The sequence below is a fragment of the Crocodylus siamensis genome, chromosome 1 (genome assembly GCF_052110815.1).
Source record: "Crocodylus siamensis isolate JL-2025a chromosome 1, ASM5211081v1, whole genome shotgun sequence".
NCBI lineage: Eukaryota > Metazoa > Chordata > Crocodylia > Crocodylidae > Crocodylus > Crocodylus siamensis.
In genome coordinates this window covers 106,221,575-106,247,511 of record NC_143395.1, presented here as the reverse complement: position 1 = coordinate 106,247,511, position 25,937 = coordinate 106,221,575, and the positions used below count along the sequence as shown (strand labels likewise).

Genomic DNA, 25,937 nt, shown 5'->3' with positions numbered 1-25,937 from the left:
TTTGAGCAGGTGGTTGAACTAGATGGGCTCCTGAGGTCCCTTCCAAGCCTATTTTTCTATGATTCTGTGATTCTATATCCCTCCTCTTTGGGGGTCTCACAGTGTTTTTTAATCTGATAGGATCTCTGTTCACATTTCTTCTTTCATTTTCCTTTCCCAATTCAGGTTTCTCCTCTCCTACTTGGAGTTTTCCATATAGTTAATATTCTTTTGACCCCTTAGCTGATTGTTTTCTACATAAAGCTTTAATCAGTTAAGACTGTTACATCAGCTTGAAGAATACGGTAGATGGGGCTTTATGTGCGTTTCCCAAAACTAGTACTTTATAAGGAAAGGATTACTTTTAGGTCTTATCCCAAGGTTCTGCCCTAGGTGGTTTCTGAACTCTGTGCAAACCTATTTATTTAGCTTCAACTTTCTACCCAAAGCCTCACTCAACCTTGATGCAAGCTAAACTTTATATATTCACATAGTGAAGATACTGTCTTTTTATAATGACAAGGCAAAGCCATTCAGACATACACCTAGACTGTTTATGGCTTCTATAGAGAGAGTTCTGGGTGAGGTAAAAGTCATTGAAAGATTATAGAAGTGTGTCTCTAATTATGTGAGGGCATAAGTTGGTCAGGTTAGATTCACTTAACTGCATCAGGGATCATTTCACTAGAGCAGGCAACCTATGCTCCCAGTTAGAGGAATGTCTCTGCTTCTAAAATCTATAGGGCAGTTTCATGGGTTTTTGTTTATATAGATATACACAATACTGTTCTTTTGTAGAAGTTTCTAAATCAGATGCCTTTTTGATAGGGTTTTTGCAATTATTTTTTTAAATTGATCTCCTGTTGCTCACCTCCAAGCAAACAGATAACTGCCTGTTAGTTACTTAGAGTAATGGTTACTTACAGTAACTGCAGTTCTTTGATATGTTTTCTCTTCATGTACTCTATGACCCACCCTCTTTCCCTGCTATGTTGGAGTCCTGCTCCTCTTACATCTTGTAGTGGTAAAGAAATGCAGAGACCAGTCTATCTTTTATGAATTCAAGTGGTGGGCAGGAGAACATCTAGGACTAGTTTCCGTTTCACCTATTAGACTTATAACTGGACTTTGATAACTAAGCTTGTTCCTGTTGAGAACCTTGAAAGACTTAAGTCCATGAAAAACTGTTAATACAAAAGATAGGTGGCTCCTCCTTCTGCTCATTGCTCTCCTGTAACTAAATCTTACAGGTAAAATAGCAGGGTGTAACAAAATGTAGTCACCTTAGTTTAGTGAAGTTACAGTTACAACCATACTAACTCTGTGCAATGTTAAGCAATGTTAAAGTTAGAATGTTCTGTGAGCAGTCACACATTAAGAATTAATACAATTTTTTGTCTGCACAGCTCTGACTTGCCACAAGAGGGCTGTATAACAGGTGTAGCTAGCAGCCAGAACACCTGAGCTCTATCCTTGCTCTGGGTGTCAGGGGGAGATCTAGGAGCAGTGCATCCTGGAATGCTGGAGAACTGCAAATTGTTCATATTTTCTTAATGGAGTAGACTGAAGTTACCCAAACACAAGCTAGGTAGAAACCCCAGAGTTAACCCTTGCCTGAAGTGGCCTAACTTTGAAGCACTGGGAGGGTACTTAAAACAAGTTAACAAGCTTTAATGTGCAGATGCTCGCATGTTAAGTGCACTTAGTATGGTTTAAATGTAACGTGTAACTTCACCCTTCCATCACTTAAGTGGAAGAGAATCTGGCTGCTAGTGGTCAAATGCAGCCCTAACAGATATTGCCGGCCAAATGATCCAACCTTACACCTGTGGAGATGCATGCATAGCATGGGTGCTATCTATAGAAACAAAATACCTTGCTTCAAAATTATACTTAGAGTAAGGTAAATAATGTTGTTTTAAAACTCATTTACCTTCTGGAGAACTATCCTAATGCAAAGATTATTCTGTATATAGAATGTGTAGGAATCCTTGAAGAGGAGAAATTAGTATCTTTTGTTGCATATTTAATATCTGTTTAAAATGTGCAAAATTCAAAATGCTTATTATGCCAATATGTAGCAAGGGATTTAGTTAGCAGAGTAACAAACTTTTCTTAATTTATTTTGGAAAGTTCTGTGTCAAACGTTAAGTATAATTGAAGAAATTCAGCAGATCAAATGAAAGCTTTAAGTGTTTGCATGTATTTTATTTTCAGAACCATTGACACAAAATTTGGTATTAACTATGGATAATATGCTATAACCTATTGCATTCTGAGACAGAGGTACTCATTTTGTTACTTTTTAGGATGTGGAAGATTGAGACCCAGGCTACCTCTGCTATGAAAGTTTTCCCTCACCCTTCTTTTGTGTACACTGCGAAGTTCCACCCAACTGCTGACTATCTGGTGGTGACAGGATGTTATGACACTATGATTCGGGTATGGAATGCAAAAGTGAAAGAAATCTATGGTCAGCTGTTGCAGGAGTTTGAGGGTCACAAAAGCTTTATCAATACACTCTGTTTTGATGCCGAAGGTATGTTCTTTTAAAATCTTAACTGTATCTCAAACAAAGAGCATAGTATACTCTTGTATACTCATAATATACTCTGAGTATACTCAGTTTATTTAACATTAATATTAAAAAAAAATTCCTTTTCTTTAATAGTTACAACTGTATAACAGTGTCCTGTTTGGAGCTCATATTAGCTAGGATGTTTATGCTTGGCTATTACCTGTAATCTGATTATGCCTAAAATGTATGAGGTGCTGCACATACATGTAGGGAGATGTAGTCCTTGACATAAGGACAAATAAGTAGACTAAAGGCAGGAAAGAAGAATACATATATAAATATAGAGTGGTCAAGGTGATGACTGTTCATGTCTTGATTATGCAGGGTTTTTTTTAATAGATTTATAAATTAACCCCAGTTTTCACTATACCTAGCTGCTATTAATTAGGTAATATCTTATGAGACATCACATCAGAAGGTAGCATGGTATGAAGCAGGGGCTGGTAACCTATGGTCTGCAGGCCACTTCCAGCCCATGAAGGGATTTTATCCAGCTCTCCAAGTATGCCAAAAATATGGATTGCATTGGGATCACATTTCTAGCAAGCAGCATCAAGTGTTGCCTGCAGAGAGTTCTGCTCTGGGGAACATCCAGGGATCATTTCTCCTGCCAGGCCTTGTGGAGGGGGGTCATGTAGTGCTTTGAGCCCAGTCTTGTTTTAGGGAATACTGATGACTGAGGGAAGCTGCATCACCCTGACAACTGCAGGCTCCCCAATAGGCAGCCTCCTTCCCAACTCCAGCCAGCCTTCTGTTCTTGGGTCTCCCTTGGACTAGCAGGGCTGGCAGAGTTGGTGCCTAAGACTGAGGGTGGGGACCTGGCAGCAGGTAGGCTTAGAACAGGAAAGGAAGTGAGTGCAGGCAGTGGGTTGGGGTGCTTATTTGCATGGCCAGATGCAGTATTGAGGCCTGCCATAGAACTGAGCTGTGTTATTTTAGCCCTGTTAATGAAAGATTGCCAACACGCGCTATAAAACAGGGAGGCCGTTGTGGGAGAAACAAACAGTTGGCATGTCAAGGATACTGCTAGGTGTCACACAGTTAGCATATTATAGGAAAAATAGAAAAAAAGTGATAAAATAAGTGGTGAATTACACAGTGTGCTGAAAAAGAAGCAAGGAGTATGAATACAATGTAATGGTGGAGGGTTCAGTGATCGTGACAACATGGTCAGGGCAATAAGCAAGGAAAATCTTGATTGCTACCTGTTTGGACTGGAGGAGTAAATACAATATGTATATTAAGGATGCCAAAAAGGAGGATGCAGTAGTTAAGTTGGAAAAAGATCTGGGGTTGAATGAAAGCTATAGGTGATATGGTGATATAAATGATAGCCGTATAGGAATAGAAAGAATATATAAAGCAGGATTTGAACATGAGCCCTTAGAGTTCATGTGTGAAAGGGAAGGAGAAAGGTTGCATTCTAAAACGACTAATATTTAATGGATCAGGGAAACGGGAGAATGGTAAACTTTTCAGCAGTATCAGAGAATGGAGGAAACTTAGCTTTTGGGAGAAGAGCTAAGAATTCAATTTTGGCAATCTAAAGTCTTAAGTTGTCATGACATCCAAAAGGAGGTGTTGTGGAGACATGCTAAAATGTGGATGTGAAAGCTGAAGCTATGCCATTGGATGAGATTTCTGGAAGATGGGATTGTATATATTTTGGAATCTGAGTTTTCAAATAGCAATTTCGCTAACATATAGCTGGGTCGTTTTAGGAGTAGCCATGGCAACTCCTTAAAAAACAAAGAAAGAAAAATTCCAAGTGCATTATATACAGCAATGTATACTTTCGGAGCAACTGTTGGAAGGACAGCAGTTGGAGATCAATTTGCCTTTATTCTTGCCTAGGTTGGCAAGAACTCTAAATATAAGCACTAGGGGTCTGATCTTAAAGTCCATTGAAGTGGTAAGACTCTGCTTGATTTTAGCAGTGTCTGTTTCGGTTCCTAGAAGACGAATACTAGTAAGAAATTTAAATAAAGTGAGCTTGGCATTTGAACAGTACCAGATTTTTAATCTGTTTTGACTTTTGTGATGTGCTTTAAGAAAAAATTAGGTTTATCATCTACCTTGTAGCATGAGAAGAAAATGGAAATAAAGCATTACCATTCAAATACTAGCCACAATTCAGTTCCTTTTACCACGTAGGTATAACATATCATTTATTGTAATTCAATTCATCATACATGTGAATGGAAATTGCCCCAAAACTGTTTGTGGCACAGATAAAGCTAGAGATTTTCTAAGTATATTTAATTTGGAAGTTTTCTTCAGTTTATATGCTTCCTGTTTTTCATTTAATATTGTTTAAAAGTATTTCTTGTTTATATTATGTGAAATTATTGTTTTTTCAGGTCTTTACATGTTCTCAGGAGATAGCTCGGGCCTCATTATAATTTGGAATACTTTTGTCAAAGGAAATTCTCAACATCCAGTCCAGCACTGGAGCATTACGAAGGTATATACAGGTTTTTCATTAGCAAGATTAGGTTTTATGAAAACTTGCTTCAAATTTAGTCATCCGACTTGTTTGATTACGTTTCCTTATATATTTTTATGTGGGTGGAAAGTGAATTCCCTTAAAATGTCTTGTTAACACTTTGCTGATAGAACATGCTGTGATTCATGTTAGGGATTTCTAGATTTGTTGCATTTTTAGATATGGTCCTGTTAGTAGAGGATATAAACATTTTTTATCCTAGCAACTTATACAAGAAGTTTAAAGAGACTTGGTAGCATTGTACTTGAGCTCCATAATGCATTGTGTTTATTTTCTGTCATAGAAAAGCTGAAAATAAGAAACTACATACTTTGTCAAAGTACCATTGCTTGTAACTGTATGGCTGATGTTTTATCAACCTTTTAATAATCCTGTTTCTCAGGATTCTGTAGTTATAATAGGGTCTGTCATATGGCTGTGAACATTTGATGACTTGGGATACAGTGTCTGTGAAGAAATTATTTGCCCTTAACCCATAAAGTTAAGAAGAAAAAAATGCAAGAAGGAACAAAATATAGATAAAAAATAAAATACAAAGGGCTTTCTTTAACTGTATCTTCCATTTTCAATATTATAATGTTACATTGTGATAAACTTCAGTTTCTCTCATTGTAGGAAGTAAATGATGATGATATGAAAGGGGTTCCAATAAATCATTTGGAGGTACATCCAAATGGAAGGCGCTTATTAATCCATGCCAAAGACAGTACTCTGCGAATTATGGATCTCAGAATGTAAGTTTCTTGTGGTCAATACATAGGTTTGTGTGCTTCAAGATCGACTATGCATGGCAATAACTTGTTCAAAATTATTGAATATATACTTGAGAAGAAGAAAGATGGTCTGATAGAATGCTAGACTAGAGCTTGGGAGATCTGGATTTTTTAGCCTGCTCTGTTACTGCTTTGTGCATGACCTTAGGCAAATCATCTAGGGCAGAATTTCTTGAAATGCCTAAGTGACTTGGCAGAATAAGTCTTATTGAAAGTGAATCAGACTTAGGTTGGTGAGGGCCATCTGACTTTTGAAAATAGACCTTAGGATCCCAAGTCACTTCCATATTTTTTTTGGCAATTGTTTTTAATTTCTGTGTAATTTAATTTATCTTTTGTGAAATGGAGATGATATCACTTCTTTGTATTGTAAGGGCCTTAAAAAGAAAAGTGTAATAAAGATTAAGTTCTCAGATATGATAATGGGATGCATAGCAGTACATTGAATAAATGGCTAGATATTTAAATCTATTGTTTGATAAATTGTCTTCCCCTTTATCTTTTGCAATTTAAGATAGCATTTTATTCATAGAGAGGTTAAACTGTATATATAAGGCTTAACATTACAGTGTGACAGGATTGTTTGGGGTTATTATGTCTTGGGCTATAATATTTTGACCTACTAAAACCCTTTGTTTCTCTTACCACCTGCTCTTTGAAGTAGATGGTAAATCCTTGGAAAGGTCAGAGCTCAGGCACTGAGCTTTGCATTGCTGCTTTGCAGTTGCTCCTATATTATTATTGCTTCTATATTACTACAGTTCCTGATGTTTGTAAGGGGGAATAGTTGGGATAAGAAAGGCAGGTCATGGTTTTCCAACCTCCTACTGGATCCACTGGTAGTGAATGAAACTTAAACGGGGAAATCACCCAACCAGTTTAGTCACTGCTGGCAAACATGCTGTAATATCACCAGAGCAATTGTATTATTTTTCTGAATCTCTGCCTTTTTAATATAAGTGAAAGTCTCTGGCTATTGTGACCATTATGGAAGATTAACAAAACTGAATGTAATCAGGGCATGCAGGTGTCCATGAATTTGCAGAGAATCTGGATCATTTCCTGAGAAGTATGCATTGCCACACTGAACTTACTGAGGTATTCACTGAAATGCCTCACAATGATTTTTTAAAATGTTGATATTAGCTCTTTCATTCCTTGCATAAAGAAGGAGAGGAGGGCATCACAGATGCGCACAACTTTCTGTGAGTGACCCCCAATGCTAAAAGAGTTCTTAATTGTCCCCTCCTCCTTTCTTTCTTGATAACACCACCATCCTGTCTGTCATTCAAGCTTGTGATCTGGGCATCATCTTCCATTCAACCTTCACTCAGTATATGCACATACAGGCTGTTTTGTAGGTATTTTCTGCAAAGTATCTCTAAAGCATGGCCGTTCCTATTCATCTGCACAGCAAGATGTGTGTTGCATGATTACTGCAACATGCCTGTGATGAATATAATCTTGTTTATCTGATATCCCTGCAAAATGATGCTTTAAAGATTATTTTCCAACACTGATTCAAAACATTTGCATTCCTGTGCTGGCCAAATTCCATCAAACAGAAAAAATATGTATTTTAGCTTATAGGCTCTCTAGGCCTAATTCCAGTTTATGTATCTCTCACTGTGTATCAAGTATGTTACCTCCTACCTCTGATTGGCCCGTGATTCCAGCCTCTTTTGAATTTTTAACAATAATTTTCATGCTTTCTCCCATGCTGTCATGCTTGGGAGGAGCTCCCTATAAATATTGGTGTAAATATTTATGCTCATTCATATCCCTCTTTCAGACTCCCCTTTGCCTTAAGGTATGCAAAAAGAAACTTTAATAGTTGTTGGGCTGCTGATTTATTCAGTCCATTGCCCACCAACTTAATCATCGTCTCATTGGGTACAGGCACATGATGTGTTTATTGGTCTCAATTTACTCTGGAAGAAGAGTGGAGGAGACACATTAAGTACAGTATTTACTTCCAAGGAAATGCTGTTTTTCATTTTTAAAGTTACTTCTGAGGAACTATCAGGTTACTTTTAAGAAACCCATTTTCAATCTTGGGTAGCCATCTGCTCTGTGCTAACTGGCTTCTCTGCTACCTAGTGGCCAAGTGCTGTAATAACACCTACTTCAGGCAGCCAGCTTGAGAGATCTGATCATGTACTCCTTACCCTGGAGTAAATTTACTGCAGGATAAATTCTGGAGTAAATTACTCCAGAATAAACATGTGGCGTGTCTGTCTCAGCTGTTTGTTTATATTTTCCATCTGTATCCATTTTTTTTGCCTTGAATGTCTGCTTTAGATTAGTAAAGTAAATGAGATTAGTAAAGTAGTATTTATCCTGGGGAAAAAATTCCTAAATGGGACATAAAATTTTTGTGTTATGAAAGTAACTTCCACACTTAGAGACTATTCTTTATTTTTAGCTATGCCTCAAAGAAATACATAGGAGCCACAAATTACAGAGAAAAGATTCATAGTACCTTTACACCATGTGGGACATTCCTTTTCTCTGGAAGTGAAGATGGAAAAGCATACGTTTGGAATCCAGAAACAGGTAACCAGTTATTTTATAGTAGTAAAATACAGTAAATTCAGTAGTAAACTACTGGAGTCTGAAGCTGTCCAGGGGAATTTAGTAACTATTTTTTAAAGTTTGTTTTCTTGTTGTAGGTAAGTAACATGGTATGAAATAAAAATTCAAGATTATGTCCAAGTCCCAAAATCTAAGCCCCAGCTTCTAAATTAATGTGTTGTTTATATCGTCCAGAGTTTAACAATCTTTTATTAGAAACAGAATAAATCCCAGTCAAAGTTGTTATCTTGGATATCTTGTAGGAATTGAGCACTACAAATTTTTCCCTTTCTTGTTAGTTGTAATATCCATATGTGTTACAGAAGTCCTTTTGCACACTGATTAAGTACTGTGGTCTAACACCCACTTAAGTGCGTGTATTGATTTCACTGGACTCTGAAGCAGGCACTTATGGAAAGTTGTTTTGTCTGCATACACAATTGACTGTTCAAAGGCAAATGATCCATCTGAGTGTTGAGACACTAGGCTTGCTTATAAATTATCCTCCAACCTGTAATTTCCTCATAACCACCAAATTCCATGGAATCCTGCTAGAAGTTCAGAAAAAGCCCAAGGAACTCTGAATTTTAAGTATCTGTTATCCTCTAAGTTACAACAGGTTGTGAGGGGGCTAAGGCCCCGCGGGACCCGGCCCGAGGGAGAAAGCCCGGAGGGGCGTCCGACTTCCGGGATCAGACCCGGAAGTCCGGCCGGGGCTTTAAAGTTTTCCGGAACACAAGCCGGGCCGGAGTGAGACCGGCCCGGGACGATAAAAGCAGCACTCCTACCCTGGTTAGAGGAGGAGGGAAGCTCCGGTCGGCGGTGAACCGGGGACCGGCGGCAGCCGAGCCGAAAGCGGGCGAGCAGGGAGCAGCGCGGGAGAAACCGGCGGCAGGATCTCCGGCAGGGACGACACCTGTAACGGCGGCAGCGGGACCGGCGGCAGCCGAGCCGAAAGCGGGCGAGCCGGGAGCAGCGCGGGAGAAACCGGCGGCAGGATCTCCGGCAGGGACGACACCTGTAACGGCGGCAGCGGGACCGGCAGCAGCCGAGCCGAAAGCGGGCGAGCCGGGAGCAGCGCGGGAGAAACCGGCAGCAGGATCTCCGGCAGGGACGACACCGGTAACGGTGGCAGCGGGACCGGCGGCAGCCGAGCCGGAAGCGGGCGAGCCGGGAGCGGCGCGGGAGAAACCGGCGCGAGCGGAGGGGACTGCGGCGGTACCAGGAGCAGCGCAGACCCCCGAGACAACCCAGGTACCGAAGGGACTAGAGGTGGTCCCACCGGGCGAACCCCGGCAGGGAGCCTCACTCGGAGGGGACTTCCTCCGAAGACTGGTGGCTGGCTGGCCACGAAGGAAGATCCGCGGACAGGGAGGCGGACTTGGTAACCCTCCCCCCCGGGTCTAGGGACACCGGCCGTTGAGGGCTGGACAGAGGCCTTACTGGAGGCTCGGGTGAGGGTGTAGGGGAGTGAGGAGCCCTCAGGTCCCCGGACTGTGGAGCTAAGGGAGCCCCTTGCGGTGGACCGTCAGCGCCCCATTTTTGGGTGAACCCCTTTTTTTTCATCAAGACGTGGCAGGCGAGACTAACGGGGCGTCAGCGGCCCGGCGCGTACTTCTACTCTACAGGGGCCAGTCGGGGCTTTTGGGGTGACCCGCAACCGGGCGGCGCACCCCAGTGCCCACACAGGTATTATACCTGACAGAGACAAAATTAAAACACATTACATTAAAAATGGTTTTGATGATATTCCATTGTCATTTTTTTCTTTATGATATAGATTTTTAAAATATTGAATAAAAAACAAGAACATGTCTATCTTGAAGTTTTTTCAAGGCATCATCAACTAGATTCAAAATCCACATGTATATCACTATAACATTTGTCCAATACCTATTGAAAATAGGTATGTATAATGAGAGAGTTTGCAGGTAAAAACCTGAACCTACAAATGCTTATATGAGTGCTTACCATCACCTGTTTACGTCCTGCCCTTGATCAGAGCTAAATTTTATTTCAAAAGTTACAGAATACTGTTGTCACTAACTTCTATTTTCCACTGGGCAACATTTTATGATAGAAATCCTTGAGTAAAATAAGAAGTTTCTGTCTGGAGAAACACGAGAACAAAAAGTATGGTTATATGTCGTTTCAGTGTTCTGGGTTTTTTTTAAAGTAAATTAATGTTTAAAAGTCATAGAGCACATTTAAATTCCATGTGGCAGAGAGTTTTATGTCTTGTTCTCCTTATGTTTTTGCAATGTATAGTATGTGTGTGAATATTATAAGAAGTTGCAACTTAGATCAAATCTGTACAGTTTCATGTACTAAGAACCTTATTTTATTTCCTAGGTGACCAAGTAGCCATATATTCTGACCTCTCCTTCACATCTCCACTTCGAGATGTCGCTTTTCATCCACATGAACACATGGTTTCATTTTGTGCTTTCGGGCAAAACCAGCCAATACTTGTTTATATATATGATTACAAAGGTACGGTAGACAGTTTCTTGCATAAGTACCTAGGTGTCTATGTTTCTAGAAGTGGTTTACACAGGTAGTTCTTCTCTCTTCTAAAACAATGTCATAACTATGCTAACATCTTCATACCAGCTTAAGATCAGTTCAGAATTGGCATTTTGTTTATCTTGATCTTGCGAGTCTGAATTTTAAACCTCTTATTAGATCCTGTTCTAGATGATGCCTGCAAGATCTTACATTCTATTGGTGAAGTCCTGTCAATTGATAAGGATCAATTTAATTTTCAGACTGGGTAATGGAACAAAGCTAACTTGCTCTTTTGAAAATTATGCAGTGTCTAGTGAAAACTTTAAAATAGAAGCTTTTTGGTTCCCATTGTAAAAACTCAAGTTTATAGTGGGTTTCCATGCTGAGTATCAGTAGCTATGCATAGGTACCCAAAACAGGAAATACTTTTGTGTGGGAGCTGTCAATTTGTGACCTGAAAACTAAGAATTAGAAGTTTCTTTATGGAAGGTTAATAGTGGGCAGAATTCTCGTTGTTAAATTTTGTGGCGATCTGTCAACAGTTGCATTGTTTTACCTGAGGACACTGGTTTTTGTGTCATTAAGACAAAAAATGACCAGTGTGACAACACTGTGACTCAAATGTTACATTTACTTAGTTGTGTCCCCCCCCAGTCTATATCCACTGAACTAGCTACATTTTATGCTTATAAAATTAATGGCTAATGCAAAATACCAAAAGATTTCATTTAATCATTCTAATATTATAAAAGTTTTAGTCTGTAATAATATTCTAATATTATAAATTCTTTCCCCCAACAAGAGCCAGCAGGGAGGGGAGGCAGGGGGGAGGGGTGATTAGTGGTAGCCATGGCCACCACCCCGCTGCTGCCACCCCATGCCCACAGCCGCTGCACCAGGCCTGCAGCTGTGCTGCTGAGTCTGCCAGCACCACTGGGCCTGTGTCTGCTGCTGCTTCTGTGTCTGCAGCCATGTCCAGCCCCAGGCCCATGGCCACTGCTGGGCCCACAGGCACAGGGCAGCAGTGGCATGGGCACTACATCAGCTGCAGGGGGGAGCAGGCCTGGACCCAAAACTGCAGGGGTGTGGGGAGGGAACAGTCCCGAGCCCAAGCAGCAGGCGGGGGGGGCGGACATGGGCCTGGCTCTGGAGAGGAGGGAGATATCAGGGGAGGGGGCAGGGAAACAGCTGAAGTGGTAGGGGTGGGGGTGAGGGGAGCAGATTCAGCCCCAACGTGGGGGTAGGGCTGCTGCAGCAGGAGGCAATGGGGTCAGGCCCATGGCAGAGGGAGGGGGAGGAGGGAGAGTGGCTCTGGCCCCAAACCCAAACTGCTGGGGGATTGGGTCAGGCCTGAAGGGGGCAGTGCCAGACTAGCACAGGGGTGGGGGAGAGGGGAACAGGGCATAGGAACACTGGGCTCTGTCCCTACCACCCACTCCCCCATCATTTTTGACAGGCAATTTGCTAGTTTGACTAATAAGTATATAATAAAACTACTGCTATTAAATGTAGATTAAGATTCAAGTTCCCTATTTGTTGTAGTTACATGAGATCACTGAAAAAGTCAAATGGAAAGAGTTGCAATGCAGTGTTTAGCTGTCTTACTAGAAACAATAGATAATTGTGTTTTGGATTAATATATTATGGCACTGACTCAGGAAGGCACTACATTACATCTTTAAATCCATTCCTGGTTAGGAGAGCATTTAAGCAAGGGCTTAAAAAATAAGCACATCCTTGACTTTTGCATTCATTGCGGGTACCCTCTTGAATTAGGCCTGTAACAGTGTTCTGAAACTGTCTGCTTTTGTGTATTAAAAAAACCAAATCAAACAAAAATATTATTTTTTGAGATCAGTAATATCCTATCATTTCAGGTTAACCCTGAGAACTAATTTTGGTGACAGCTCTATAGATAATCAATAATAGGGTAATAATTTACATTGATAAATGTGAAGAAAACTAGCTCTTTGAACTCACAAAACAAATAATATTCCTGCATTAGACAAATTTCTGAACTGTTCAAGAGAGTACCCTGTGGAAAAAATATTTTTCTTAAAAAATGGAGCAAATACCACACTAAGACCATGTCGGTAGTTATTTGTATCATCTGTCTGTCAGTTTGAACTAATCCACTGATGTTCTCTCATCAGTAAAGTATTACATAGGTTGTGGTCTTTTCAGTATACTCTGGTAATAACTTTTTGTTCCGTTTTTGGTTAAAAATACATTCTTTGCTTTCAGAAGACAGTTTTATGGCATTGGTGTTGAAAGAGTTAATCATAAAAGTAATAGTAATTTTAGTCAGTGGCACAAGTTTAAGATTCCCATAATATCATTTTTACTTAAATCATATGTTTTAAAATATCCTTTAATGTTCTCAGTTGGCAAATAGGAATACTTGCAAACCTTTGCCACATTCTAGAATTTGCAAAAGTCAAGTTTGTGGTTAAAAGGCAACTAGTCAAAACTTTTATTAAAATAACATCTTTTTTCTGCCCTGTGGAATTTCATTTAGGTTTAGTTGAACAATATAGTTTAAAAGTCCTATTTTCTGTCTGTTGCTTGTCTTCCATAGAGAAGTGTTCACATTGAGATACATCTATATTAGAGTGCTGAAGATCTGGAGTTCAGCCTTGTTGATGATACGTGGTGTAGAAGTGGTGTTACAATTATACAAAATAGAAAGTATTTCTATCTTACTCTTTGAAAACTTAGAAAATTGAATACATAGTCTCTGACTCAGTTATTTAGGTTATAAAGTCACATACTTGGACATTAGAAAATGTTCAGTTTCTGGTTGCCTTTGCAAACTGAATTTGGTACCCTTGTGTATGCATTATGGTAGTCTTTAATTACATGATCTCATATGTTTCTTTTATTTGTAGGACTTCTGTCTCATTGGACAAAGAAAGGGATAGATTTAAGGTTGCATAGGTAACTGTAGATCTAGTATTTCTTAAGTATTGCCTAAATAACTTTCTGTATTTAAGGAGCCTTTGCATGTAATGTTTCTTTATATTGTTTAACAGAAAAGTAATATGGACTATGAACTCAATGTAATTTTTTTCATGGAAGTGCTAATACTTGATCTGAAATATTAATTTTGATTTATTTCTGTAGTTGCCCGGCAGGAGGCTGAGAGAGTAAAAGATCTCAGTGGGTCACTTATATCATCAGCACCAAGAGGGACACAAGTTTTTAACACTTCTTCTGAAATTTCTTCAACATTTCCATCAGATCAGTTTGTAAATGTTGCAAGAGAGTCTATGAGAAAGCAGAAAGTGAAACAGAAACTTGATTCTGTTACGGTATGTCAAATTTCATTATTTCCCATGAAGATGTAAAGTCATATTCATTGCATATGTTCTAGCTTATAGTTACCTCTGAGTAAACGGGCAGGGATTTACAGTACATCAGCTTCTCAACAGTAATTGTCCATGGGCATGTTCTTAATGTGTAGTCAATAAAAGTTAAACTATGATAGCTTATTCATAGATTCATAAACATTCGGGCTGGAAAGGACCCCAGAGGATCATCACGTCCAGCCCCCTGCCCCAGGGGCAGGAAGTCAGCAGGGATCATAGGATCCCAGCAAGATAAGCATCCAAATGCGTCTTGAAGGCATTCAAAGTGGGTGCTTGAACCACCTCCGTTTGTTGTATATTGTACAGCTGTACATTGCTCATGTTTCTCTTGATAAATGAATATAATGTAACTCCTACTAATGTCAATTCACTTATGAATGGATATTTAGAAGAAATTATATAATGTAAACATAAGCTGTTATTGGTATCTGTTTACCACCAGTTGGTGACCAGGACCTGTACTAGTATTAGTATTAATATGATTTGCCTAACAGCATATTCTGATTTTGTTCAAGATCTCACATCACAGGTTTGCATTTTAGAAGGTAAAAGTTGGGTCTTTTGACTATTCAGGATCAGCATGGAGAATGTTGCCAGAATATCCATTCCTAACCTCAGTCTCTGCTAATATTCTGTGAAAAGGAGTTAATAATTTACAAAAATCAGCTTATTTTTATTGATTTTGTTTTTCATTTTTTCTCATTACATTATTTTAAGACCATTTTATTCAATTGTATATTCAGTATTGCCATCCTGAAAAGGATATCTCTCAGCAAGTCAGCAGATGGATTGAAAGATTGCTTAATTTCATTGTAGCAATGAACATTTTACAGCATGACTCCTCAATGAATGTCCATTGATACTTCTCCCCTGCCTTACAGGCACAGGGCATCTGAGGATTAATTTTCTCCTTAGTGGAAGTTTAACAAAAGACTGAAAGATTCTTATGAATCTTTATTTCATAGTTCTTACAAGGTAGGCAAAAACAGTACCGTTTCCAAGATTGGTGCACAGTAGCTATGCAAGAGTGATTAATACTGATTAGCAAAAATCAACATATGCTTGATGCTTTTCAAGAACACATATTTACCTTTGGAATTGAATATAATGCTGCACCTGGAAACAAAAATGTGACACGTTTCTACTCAGTTATGCCTGATCAGAGATCAGTAATTAAATTTGAAATAAGTACTTGGTTGCAATTGGAGGTAAAAATCAAATTGTACTTCTACTAAATAATTCTGCCAAAAATCCTTGTGCTTGTTTTAGAACCATGAGAACTGTACAGCCCAAACGGATATATACAACTGAAATTTTGTCATTGCTTAGAAATGGCAAATGATTGTATTAAGTCTGTGAGAAGTTACATAATTATGACTTATCTTTCAAGACTGTAAACTCAAATGACTAATATCAATTCAGATATAGTCTTGCAGTCATCAACTGGTAGTTTTTATCATTTTAAGTTAAAATTCATTTGTTAGATTAATATAATTAATATTTAAAATATTTGCTTTCTATAGAAAAATGTAACTTCATCTTCTGCTTTTTGTTTTGCTAGTCATTATGTTGAGGACAATATGTTAATTATGTATTTGTATATAAGGTATTTCTTACATGAGAAGGATAAAATAATTATGGTTGATAATTTTCTACCATGTGCCCAGCATTGCCTTCAGTGGAGCCTAAAGCACCACTTAGGCACATATTCATTTAATGGTACAGTGGGATCTGAACTCCAATTCCAACAGTCGTGCCTCTTGCCATGCCACACATACATGGCAGGATGTACAATTTTGGGGTCAGGGATCAGATTACTTTTACTATTACTACTATTAGCACTATTACTACTTGTGAGTGCCAGGGGAGCTCAGGCTTATGATCCTCTCCCTCCACCAACAAAGTGAAAGCCAAGTGCTCACAGCCCAGCATGAATTGAAGCACCAGACCCCATGGACCAAGGTCTTTACCCGGCTCCACTGTCGTACCAGGGGTGGGACTAACAATCAGTTAATTGTTGGTCCCCAGCCCCAGGACTGTATAGGATTCAGGAAATAACTTTTATGTGTTGCTACCCTGCCACGTATTCAATTTAAGGCATGATGGAAACTAGCCACAAAAATATTACATGTCTTCTGTGGAATATTTTTGTGGCTGCTTTCCCATTTGTCATGCTGTTAATTCCTTGGCTGTGTGGCAAGGTTACTATTTATGGTGCAATTCACAGGGTAATCACATCTTAAATTCAGTATCTCTTAGGGGCCTAAGAGGCATATCCTTCCACAAAAATGCATGCTTGTGATAGCTTGAGCGGGGCTCTGGATATGTGAACGAGATTTGTCTAATGCAGAGATGGGCAGTTATTTCAGGTGGATGGCCACTTCATACACATTAGAGCTGGAAGGGACCTCACAAGATCATCGGGCCCAGCCCCCTGCCCCACTTAATGAGGTTTGGTGAGCTTTTGAGGGCTACATGGGTAGCCCCTTCCCCCTTGTCATCTTGGGACCAGAAGTCCTACCCCTAACCCCTGATCTTTGCTACCTGAAGTCCCTCCCCTTGCCCTTTCCTCTGCTGGAAATACTCCTTTTGGGAGGAGGGGTTGGCCTCTTAGAACCAGAAAAAAAAACAAATCATACACTAAAAGTCAAACACCTGTTATATTTTAATTTTATTACAAAAAATGTTTTTGTCAAGATTTGTGTTTCCATACAGTATACAGGGCTGATTGCATAATAACTCAAAAAAATTCTTAGCCTTGTATATTGTGGGGCCTGTTTGAGGGGGGTGTATGGTGGGGTGTAGGTTTGTGTAGGGGGTGGGGTGTATGTGTATGGTGGGGTGTGGGGGTGTGTGCATATATTGTGGTGTGGGGGCTGTGAGGGGGTGTGTCTGTGTGTGGGGGGGCATAGGGTACGTTGGTGTGTATATTTGGGGGGTTGTTGGGGGCAGGGTGTGGGTGTGTGGCATTTGTGGGGTGTGGGGGAGTGCAAACCCCACCCCCACACTCTCCCCACTTGGCACAGCAGCATCAGGCATGAGTGCTTAGGACACTCAAGCCCAGCAGCACACAGCTTGAGCCAATGCTGCACATCATGACGAGCGCAGTGTGCCCAGGCTGCCTCTCACTAGCACTCTCCACCATTCACATGCAGCCCTTGCACTCGCACATCACTGCAGGGAAGCTCCATGCTTTGGAGCCAGCTGCCTTTCCTGCTTCCTGCCACACAGGTCCTGGGACTCTGAAGGGAAGCAAGGGTCGGGGCTTCCGTCCACCTCTGCTGCAGCCCCAGGATCTGCGTGCATATCCCTAGTAGAGATGCTCCTGTGCATGCTACAAAGGCAGTGTAGACATGCCCTTAATCTGTATGATATTGGGTGCTGATTATTTTGTTCCTTATTTAGCAACGGCTAAACTTTTCATGTTACTGTAAATTGTATTTGAAATGTCAGATGCAGAAACTCACTTGTATATAACTACTCATTTTTCATATGTGTTTTAACAATACTAAGTTTGTTAGGTACACCTACGACTGGTTTAGCTCTAATGGGCGCATCCACATATACAAGCGTGGGCGCTTGTAGCAGCTCAAATAGAAGCAGTGCAAATTTGAGCCAGGGCTTTTTGCCTCAGCGCACGTGCTTGGACATGCATTTTGTTGTGGAGCAAATTATGCCACTTGGGGCAAAATAACCCTGCCTGGCTCCTCCCGAATCTGCAGCCAGGGGGAGCTAGAGTCTGGGGCCAGCACCTGTGCTGTCCCCAGCAGTATGAAAAACTGCCCTGTCCTGGCCCGAGCAGTACAAAAAGTGGCCCTGGCAAGTAGCTCAGGGCTACTCACTCTCAGGAGCTTCTGGGGCCCAGCCGATTGGTACCTGAGGACACTACCCCTTGTCCCAGCTGGAGTGCTGCAGCAGCTCTGAGAGATCCCTGCACCTTTTACCCACTGCAGCAGTCTGGTAGTGGGGGCTGCTGCCTGGCTGTGACCTGCTGCGCACCTGCCAGACCCGGATAGGGACTGCACAGCCAGTAGAGGCATCTGCCCCTCTGGGCCAGCTGCAGTGCGGGCTTAGGCTGCAGTGCCTCTGTATGGCACTACTGCCATTTGGGCCCCCTGCCCAGCCATCTGGGCAGCCATTGCCCAGAAGATGTTCTGGGTGTGGTGGCCTGCAGGGGCTACCTCCCCCCGCTGCAATGTTATTTTGTAAATAATACAAGATTCGGCTTTTCTCCCCACTTCCCTCATGCAATGCATGAATCATTCCTATTCCTTTTGGGCCCAAATAATATGCGAGTAGAACCAAGACTTGAATTTTGGTCTTATCTTCAGCAGTGCGTAGTGCTAAAGCTGGTACATTAAGCTATATTGGGGCATACTTAATAAAATTAATTTCTATGTATGCTCTTAAATTTTAAAAACAGCCCTTAATTTTTGGTGAGAGGAAAGGGCAGATGGTTGCCTTCTGTGAAATTGGATAGGAATTTGCATCTTGGCAGCAGTTGTTATGTATCTATGACTCAAGGGGTTAATGTTAATTTATATTCCAATATAAAGCAAACTTCAGTGGTATTAAATCCTTAAATATTCATTCAGTATAACAAGTTGCCATCAAATTCCTGGGTGGTCTTTATCTCTGGAATTTCTCTGCTAATGCAGTAAAATTCTTACAGGCAGCTAGCAGACAAAAATACCAGTTTGCAGTTTTATTGTAATTAGAGAATGTTATTTATTTTTATTTCGGAGATGACATTTAAAAATGTCAAAAACTAAACTAGTTTTCATGCTAAACTAACTGAACTAACACCACTTTAACAGTAAGAAAAGCCTAGTATTTTTCAGTACTTGTAACAAGAGTTCCTTTACATACAGTAGGGCCCCTCTGCACATGTTGGTAAAGGTACAATGGGTTCTAAGGCGTAATCTGCACAATCACGCTTCCTACCATGCCACATGTGGATGGTAGGAGGCATGATTGTGGAATCACAAATTAGATCTCATTGTGCTTTATTTCTGGTGCAGAGGGAACCTGATCCTAGGCTCCTTATGCATTTGCAAAAAGCAAGCTCCAACACTGGGAGCCCCCTCAGCTGAGGGGTGCCAAATGCATCCCCAGGGCTGGGAGATATAGCTGCTATGATCTCCCAGTCCCAGGAGTATGTGAAGCCCCAGGGCTGGGACATTGCAGCTGTCATGAGGGTCATGTCTGGGCCCTGACACATCTCTGGGCCCTGGGGTATATGAAACTCCCGGGGCTGGAAGATCATGGCAGCTGTATCCTGGCACTGGTAGGCACACTGCAGGCTTCCACCATCTGCAGCTGCAGGGTGCTGCCAGGACCTAAAGTTGGCAGCTTCTGCAGCTGTGAGTCCCTTCAGCTGACTGGGCTCCCAACTGCAGGAGAGACCCTGCTACACATGCATATTAAAGCTCTATAGCAGCCAATTTCAAAGCTAGTACGCATTTTTGAGGTCAAACTTTATAGTTGGCTGGATCTTTTTCTCGCATGATAGGTACTTTGCTTTGTAGCTGGTTTCAAGGTAATTGTGCTGTTAACCAATTAATTATGTGATGTCTGTAACATGTACAGAGGTCCATAGTCTTGGAGTTAGTGTATTAGTTGAGTAACCTCTGATGTCAAAATATTTGTGATGAATTCCACCCATTTTTGTTTTATTTTTCTAAATTTTTTTTTTACAAATTCTTCTCAGTATATTTTGGAAGATGTTTTTGAAAGCATTTTCCAAATGATTGCTGAAAACTTCTGTTTATTGAAATAACCCTGGGAAATATAGGTTTAAATTATTTCAAGTCCAACAAGAGAGGATTAGAATTTAAAATTAGAAGTTATCTCCTTTGTACAAAACTGTAAAAATTCCTTGAGTTTTTGAGTTCTTAGCATTATTCTATGTAGCTATGAAACGTGATATTGAATAATTCTTCAAATTATCCCATTAGAATATATTTGAAACATAAAATAGCTCTTCACTGGTCTAAAACGCCTGAATCTATAGAATATATACCACCATGCCTCTGAAAACATATGCAGGCCTTTTTAAGAAAAATCTGAAGCATTGCTAAAACCTAATATTAATACTATGTAGCAGTGTAAGAAGCTAACAGGCAACTTGTTGTTTTTTTGTCTGTAAGAAAGACATACAAGCAGATTCTGAGGCAGGATAAAATGTCATAGTATCATTGCCAATTTACAGCAACTGATGATATACCTCCCAAGGTCTTATTTAGTAGATCCTGAAAAAGCTAGATAACAAATTCTGGGTTTGATTTTAGATCTCAAAAGAAAGGTTTCATTTACAACTTTCTATGTGGCAATAAAAAAATTAAAGATATATTTAAGATGTATACACTGTAATCAAAACCTTTGTAGAAATATTGTGAGGATTATAGATAGATATTTCAAAACTAGTATAGGCAGAAGCCATGGAGCTTTGGCAGGTTAATGTAACATTTACACTTATTCTACCTTTTCTAATAGTTGGTATTACTGTTCATTATTCTGTACTGAGGCATCCTTCTCATTCTTTCCAAAGTTAGCCATGGTCTCTTTAGCCTTCATCCACAACAAGTTTGGACAACACACATAGGAATCCATTGTTAAGAAAAAAAGGAATTATCTCGTGTTTGAAGTAAATCTAATTCTGTTTTAATTAGAAGCAGTGAACCAATAGTTAACTATTGTTCCAAACTGTAAAAATCACAAAAATAATACAGGTGTAAAAATAATACCTTACTGCTTATTAAAGTTAAGTTAATATATGCCTGATATTGGAATAAACTTATGTTTGTGTTATGCATGTTTTGTTTAAATTCCTAATTTGTTAAATAAAGGTATGATGAATACTTATGGATGAGAGGGTTCTACTGTAAAACTGGGTTTATTCTTTAGTTTTTAAATAATTTCCTCTCTACATACCATTATATCCTTTAAAATAGTTTGCTTATTTATTTTCACCAGTCAAGAACAGAATGTAAAATGGTCTACACACTTTTATTATGTGTAGAAGAATTGATTCAAAATAATTAAATTTATTTTACAAAGATACATGCACTGTGATAGAATTTCTGCTCTTTAGTATTGTTCTCGTGGCAGCCCATCTAAGATGTATGGCAAACTGCCTGTTAATAATCAAATGGCTAAAATAATAAAATAAACAAAAGCAGGAGGTGTTAAAGAAAAAAGATAGAAAAAGGCCTAAGACTAATCTGCAGGTTTGTTTTAAAATTAGACTTTTTATTTGATAATTTTTCGCCAAAAGTAGACTAGCGAGAGAAAGCATTTCTTCATGCCACTGTGTAGGCATTACATGGTTTGTTCTTTTTGTTTTGGCATTTACTACTCTGTTTTTAATTGGCACATTCCAGCTGCCAACAGGAAACAGAAGGAATCTTCAAAGTAACATTGACAGCTCTGCATGTATATATGTGCGTGCGCGAGAGAGCAAATTGTAAATATATGTGTATTTACACCAACTGAGGATCTGGCTATAGTAGTCTATAATATATAACAATATCATTTTTGTAGTTCTCATCAAAATGAAAATGTGCCTTTTAATTATGGACAGAACTCCACATGGGGTGCCAACTATTTCTAAAATATTCCCCATTTAAAATGGAGAATGTAATTTTTATTTTAATTCAGATTTTAGGAAACATGGACTAAACTGTGAATGTAAATGGAGAGGAAATATACTATTATAAGATCTTTCAAACAGTTTCTTAAAGTATAACTTCCTGTGCTAATAAAACATTATAATGAAAGTCAACATGCTTTAACATTAACAGGATAGAGATATTGTGACTGATGAGATTTAGATTGAACTAGTCAGTTATATGGGTGGTGTGCAGTGATCCCGTAGCTAAAGAATTGGCCTTGTACAGACATTCAGTTTCTCCTGGGAGAGTTGCTGCTATCCCAGGAGAAACCATGAGTATACAGATATTCAGGCTTTTTCTCCCAGAGTAAACATGGTCAGTCCAAGAGAAAAATAGTTTGGATAACAACCAGAGTTAAATCACTTCCAGGAGAGTTTCTTCTGAGTTAGCAAATGTCTGTACATGCTGTGCTTCTTTCAGAAGAGAACATATTTCTCCAGCATCCCCCTCCCGTAGGGAGACAGTTTTTTGCTCCCTGGGTGATGCTGCTTCAGCAGGGAACAGAACATGCCGCCTTCACAATAACTAAAGTGTGTTGCAGGAAAAGACAGACTGGCCCTGAGAAGTCTGTGCACTGCTGTCATCTGTTGCCAGGCAGACTAAGGGAGCCTGCAGAACATGCTAAGATGTTTTCATAGGGGCCCTGTGGCTACACAATGTTAGTTCTGCAAGGCTTCCCACTCTTCAGGGCTTCAGCATTCAAGGGCACAGACAGAAGTGTGGCACCTCACAGTAACTGAAAATGCTTTGCAGGAAGTGTTCTGAGTTACAATAATCTCTCAGACCAAACAGATATTTACTGTTGGTTTCAGGGGAGGGGAATCTAACTGCTGACTGGGAGCCTGAGGCTGGTTTCCCCTAGCAATAGCCCCTCCTCTCTCCCAGCCTGTCCCTGTTTCAGAATGGGAGGGGAACTGAACTCCCTCTGCTCCCTTTTCCCCCTCCCATTCTGAAAACAGCTCGAGGCTGCGAGGCAACACGGATAGAAGTTACACAAGATGCTCTGTTTTGAAATGCTTTCATCTGATCCCTCATGCAATGAGGGCTCAGATTTTCGCCCGATTGGCCATTTGTAAGCTGTCTGCAGCCATGCGCTTGTGTTTGGTCATGGCTATAGACCACCCTCTGTGGCCAGATCAGGCAAGAATTGTTATTTCTGTCTGCACCCCAAATGTTTCTTTATGCAGCTCTGGGAAATTTCTCTACCAAGAGAACAAACTGGGAGAATTCTCCCTGGTTATTTGAATGTGTGTATTCGGCCATTGTTTAAGCATCATGTGTTTAAACTGATCAGTTTAAATTTGGAACATTAACATCACATACATGCATTTTCATAGTCTGCCTGCTTTAACAGTTATTAACACGTGCTTTCACTTCATAAAGTTTAGTGCAACTCAGTATCTTTACTTTTGTCTATCATACCAAATATATCCCAGGGGGGCCAGATATTTTTACTTGATCTAACTACTCATTGTTATACCAATTGTTGTAACTCACACTGGGAATGGTGCAGATTATAGATCTAGCCACAGACTCATCCATCTGTTACCAGTTCTCTATTTCCCCACTGTCCTTTGTCAAGTTAGTTCAGTACTGGAGAGAATATGCTCCTTCAAAAATGCTATTAAATACCTAAAATATGTGGAAGAGGAAAGCTAAATCTGTTGGAAAAAAATAAGCACTGAGATCAGATCAGTGTTTACCTGCAAAACAAGTCTTGTTAGCTTAGCTAGAATGCAGAGCTCTGAATTTTCATACCAGTTTTAATCAGTCCTATTGTATCATTTAAATGCTTGTAAAACACAATTAGAAAGATTTCTAGGATGAGCCAAATTCTCTTGATTCAGAGCTTGAAAAAGTAGGCTCAGTTTAGCCCAGTATTGAAGGCAAGGAAGGCATTTGAAAAAGTTTCTGCCCCCCAGCCTGCAGAACAACATTAAAGCAGCTCTGTGATCTTTGTGGCTTCCAATGGGAGAGGAGAATGTTTTGACCAATATATTTACTCACCACTATCTCCACTTCTTTTTTCCATCTTCTTTCTGGTTATAAAAATCACCACTCAGGAGCATGTCTGTGGGGTGTTAGCTCTTCTGTGTTGGCTTGTCACAGCCCTTTTCCTTGTGCCATAATACAGTACTAGCATGCATGTCAGCTGAAACATGGCTGTTTTCACATCAAAGTATTTTGCCAGGAATATTTTTTTTTAATAAACTAGGGTTCAGAGCTCCTCAGAGGATTGTACTCCAATTCTCTGGAGGTTTGGGGTGACTTAAGCTCAACCTTTAGAAGCAGGAGAGAAAAAGGCAGTAGGGATAGTCTATACCATAGGGCTGCGCCCAGAAGGCATCATTAGTAGCAGGAAAACCCCCCACTCTCAAATGGTAAAGACATTGTTTGGAAGCTGCCTTCTGCCTGCATTACTGTGCTTGCACCAGAAGCTGTTCCAGCATAGTTATGTGGGTTACATGGTTTGATATTTTCACATTCCTAATGAGCATTGGTATGCCAGTGCAGTGTAGGCAAGGCCTCAACTGAGTTGGAAACTTGTTCTTTGAAAATTTAATCTCTGTCTGTCTCATGGCAGTTTTTCCCTTCTGACATCCCCACTGTCTCCTACCAGGATTGATCTCTTCTAGGAAAGTTCCTCTTCTGGCAGCCAGCTCCAGTTCTGTCATCCAACTGTAAACACCTGAAGGACTGAGTTAGTTGCTTTTGATAGAAGAGATCTGACAAAGTCAGCACATGGGGATGGAGCCACTAGAAGAGGAGTTGCTCAGATAAGGGAAAATGTTTTGTGGCAAAAAGGCTGTTCTTTGGTCAAGGTGCTAGTTACCAGAGATATACTTGAGTTTTCTAAATCTGTCCTGGTCAAGTGGGACTGCTGATAGAGATGCAGAAGTATTTCTGAGCCCAAGAGCAGATCAGTTTTTGTTCACAGAAATGGGTATTTATTCATATGGGTTGCATTGTTGAATAAGCTAACCTTGGGTCTGAGATGGCCAGGTTACTCGCTTGTGGGTGGTTCAGGTCATTCCAAACAAGTGCCACTAAAAACCTTTACATTACATGCATCTTATTTTATACAAACAAACACAGTCTATTGTAAAATACTTATTAACTGACTTTTTGTTTCCTCAGTCTTTTAAAAGTTACTCTACCTTTATACCTCTGTGGCAAATGTATTTGATTAGTGCTGAGTTACAGTAGGGAAGAACACAAAATGACATAAAGTCACAGGCAGGGATAATGTGTTAACTTTGAAAGGCAGTGGAATTTTGGGTCTTGAATCACTTCAGGCACATTTGCATATTTTTACTATATTTTTATTTCAAAAGGAAAACGATCTAACATATCTTGTAACTTTGCTAGTTCATTCTGTTGTGATGATTGCTTTTGACACAGCTACCCAAGAGAAAAATATAAAGATGGGTTTTTAATCAACATTGTGAGCAATATTGCTTATGAACAAAAGCTTTGCAGTTTGAAGTCCTTTAACCCTGAACAATATATGTTGAATATAAACGCCTATAAACTTCACTGTCTCCATGCACCAAATAAATACTGTTGAGCAGCTGCGAATGCATAAAACATGATCATTAATATAAAATGACAGAATTATTAAAATCTGTAGATTGGTTAAAATATTTAATAGTGTATGAATGCTTTACTGTAATTTTCCATTGTGTTCCTTAAAGTTTATAATAAAAGTAAGGTTTTGGAATTGGAATTGATTATGAAGTAGGGGACTTGGTGGCCAGAGGTTGCCAGTTCATTAATTGTAATCAGCTTTGACTCTAGGATACTGCCCTGGTATGGGCAGCAAAGTATTATAAATTGTTGTTATATTTGGTTACCCATGTCAGAAATTAGTCTTCTAAAAATCTACTTTTTTTTAGTTTTTCTATAGAAAAATGAAAATTGTGAGAGCATTTGGGACATTGGAACATTAAAAACTCGTTACCTTGTTATGATGTCTTG

General features: G+C 39.8%; 1 protein-coding gene across 7 annotated transcripts in view; it reads left to right on the top strand.

Moving 5' to 3' along the window:
- Window positions 1-25,937, top strand: part of AHI1 (Abelson helper integration site 1) — a 205,637-nt gene that overhangs the window by 45,242 nt on the left and 134,458 nt on the right. For all 7 annotated transcript variants that reach the window (XR_016441409.1, XR_016441408.1, XM_090039835.1 and 4 more), the window contains exons 13-18: window positions 2,289-2,518; window positions 4,918-5,021; window positions 5,679-5,797; window positions 8,262-8,392; window positions 10,763-10,903; window positions 14,042-14,229. Coding sequence is in view for 5 of the 7 variants with exons in the window: in XM_090039835.1 (XP_089895961.1) it covers window positions 2,289-2,518; window positions 4,918-5,021; window positions 5,679-5,797; window positions 8,262-8,392; window positions 10,763-10,903; window positions 14,042-14,229 (913 nt within the window). In the remaining 2 variants the exon portion in view is untranslated. The remainder of the gene's footprint in view (window positions 1-2,288; window positions 2,519-4,917; window positions 5,022-5,678; window positions 5,798-8,261; window positions 8,393-10,762; window positions 10,904-14,041; window positions 14,230-25,937) is intronic.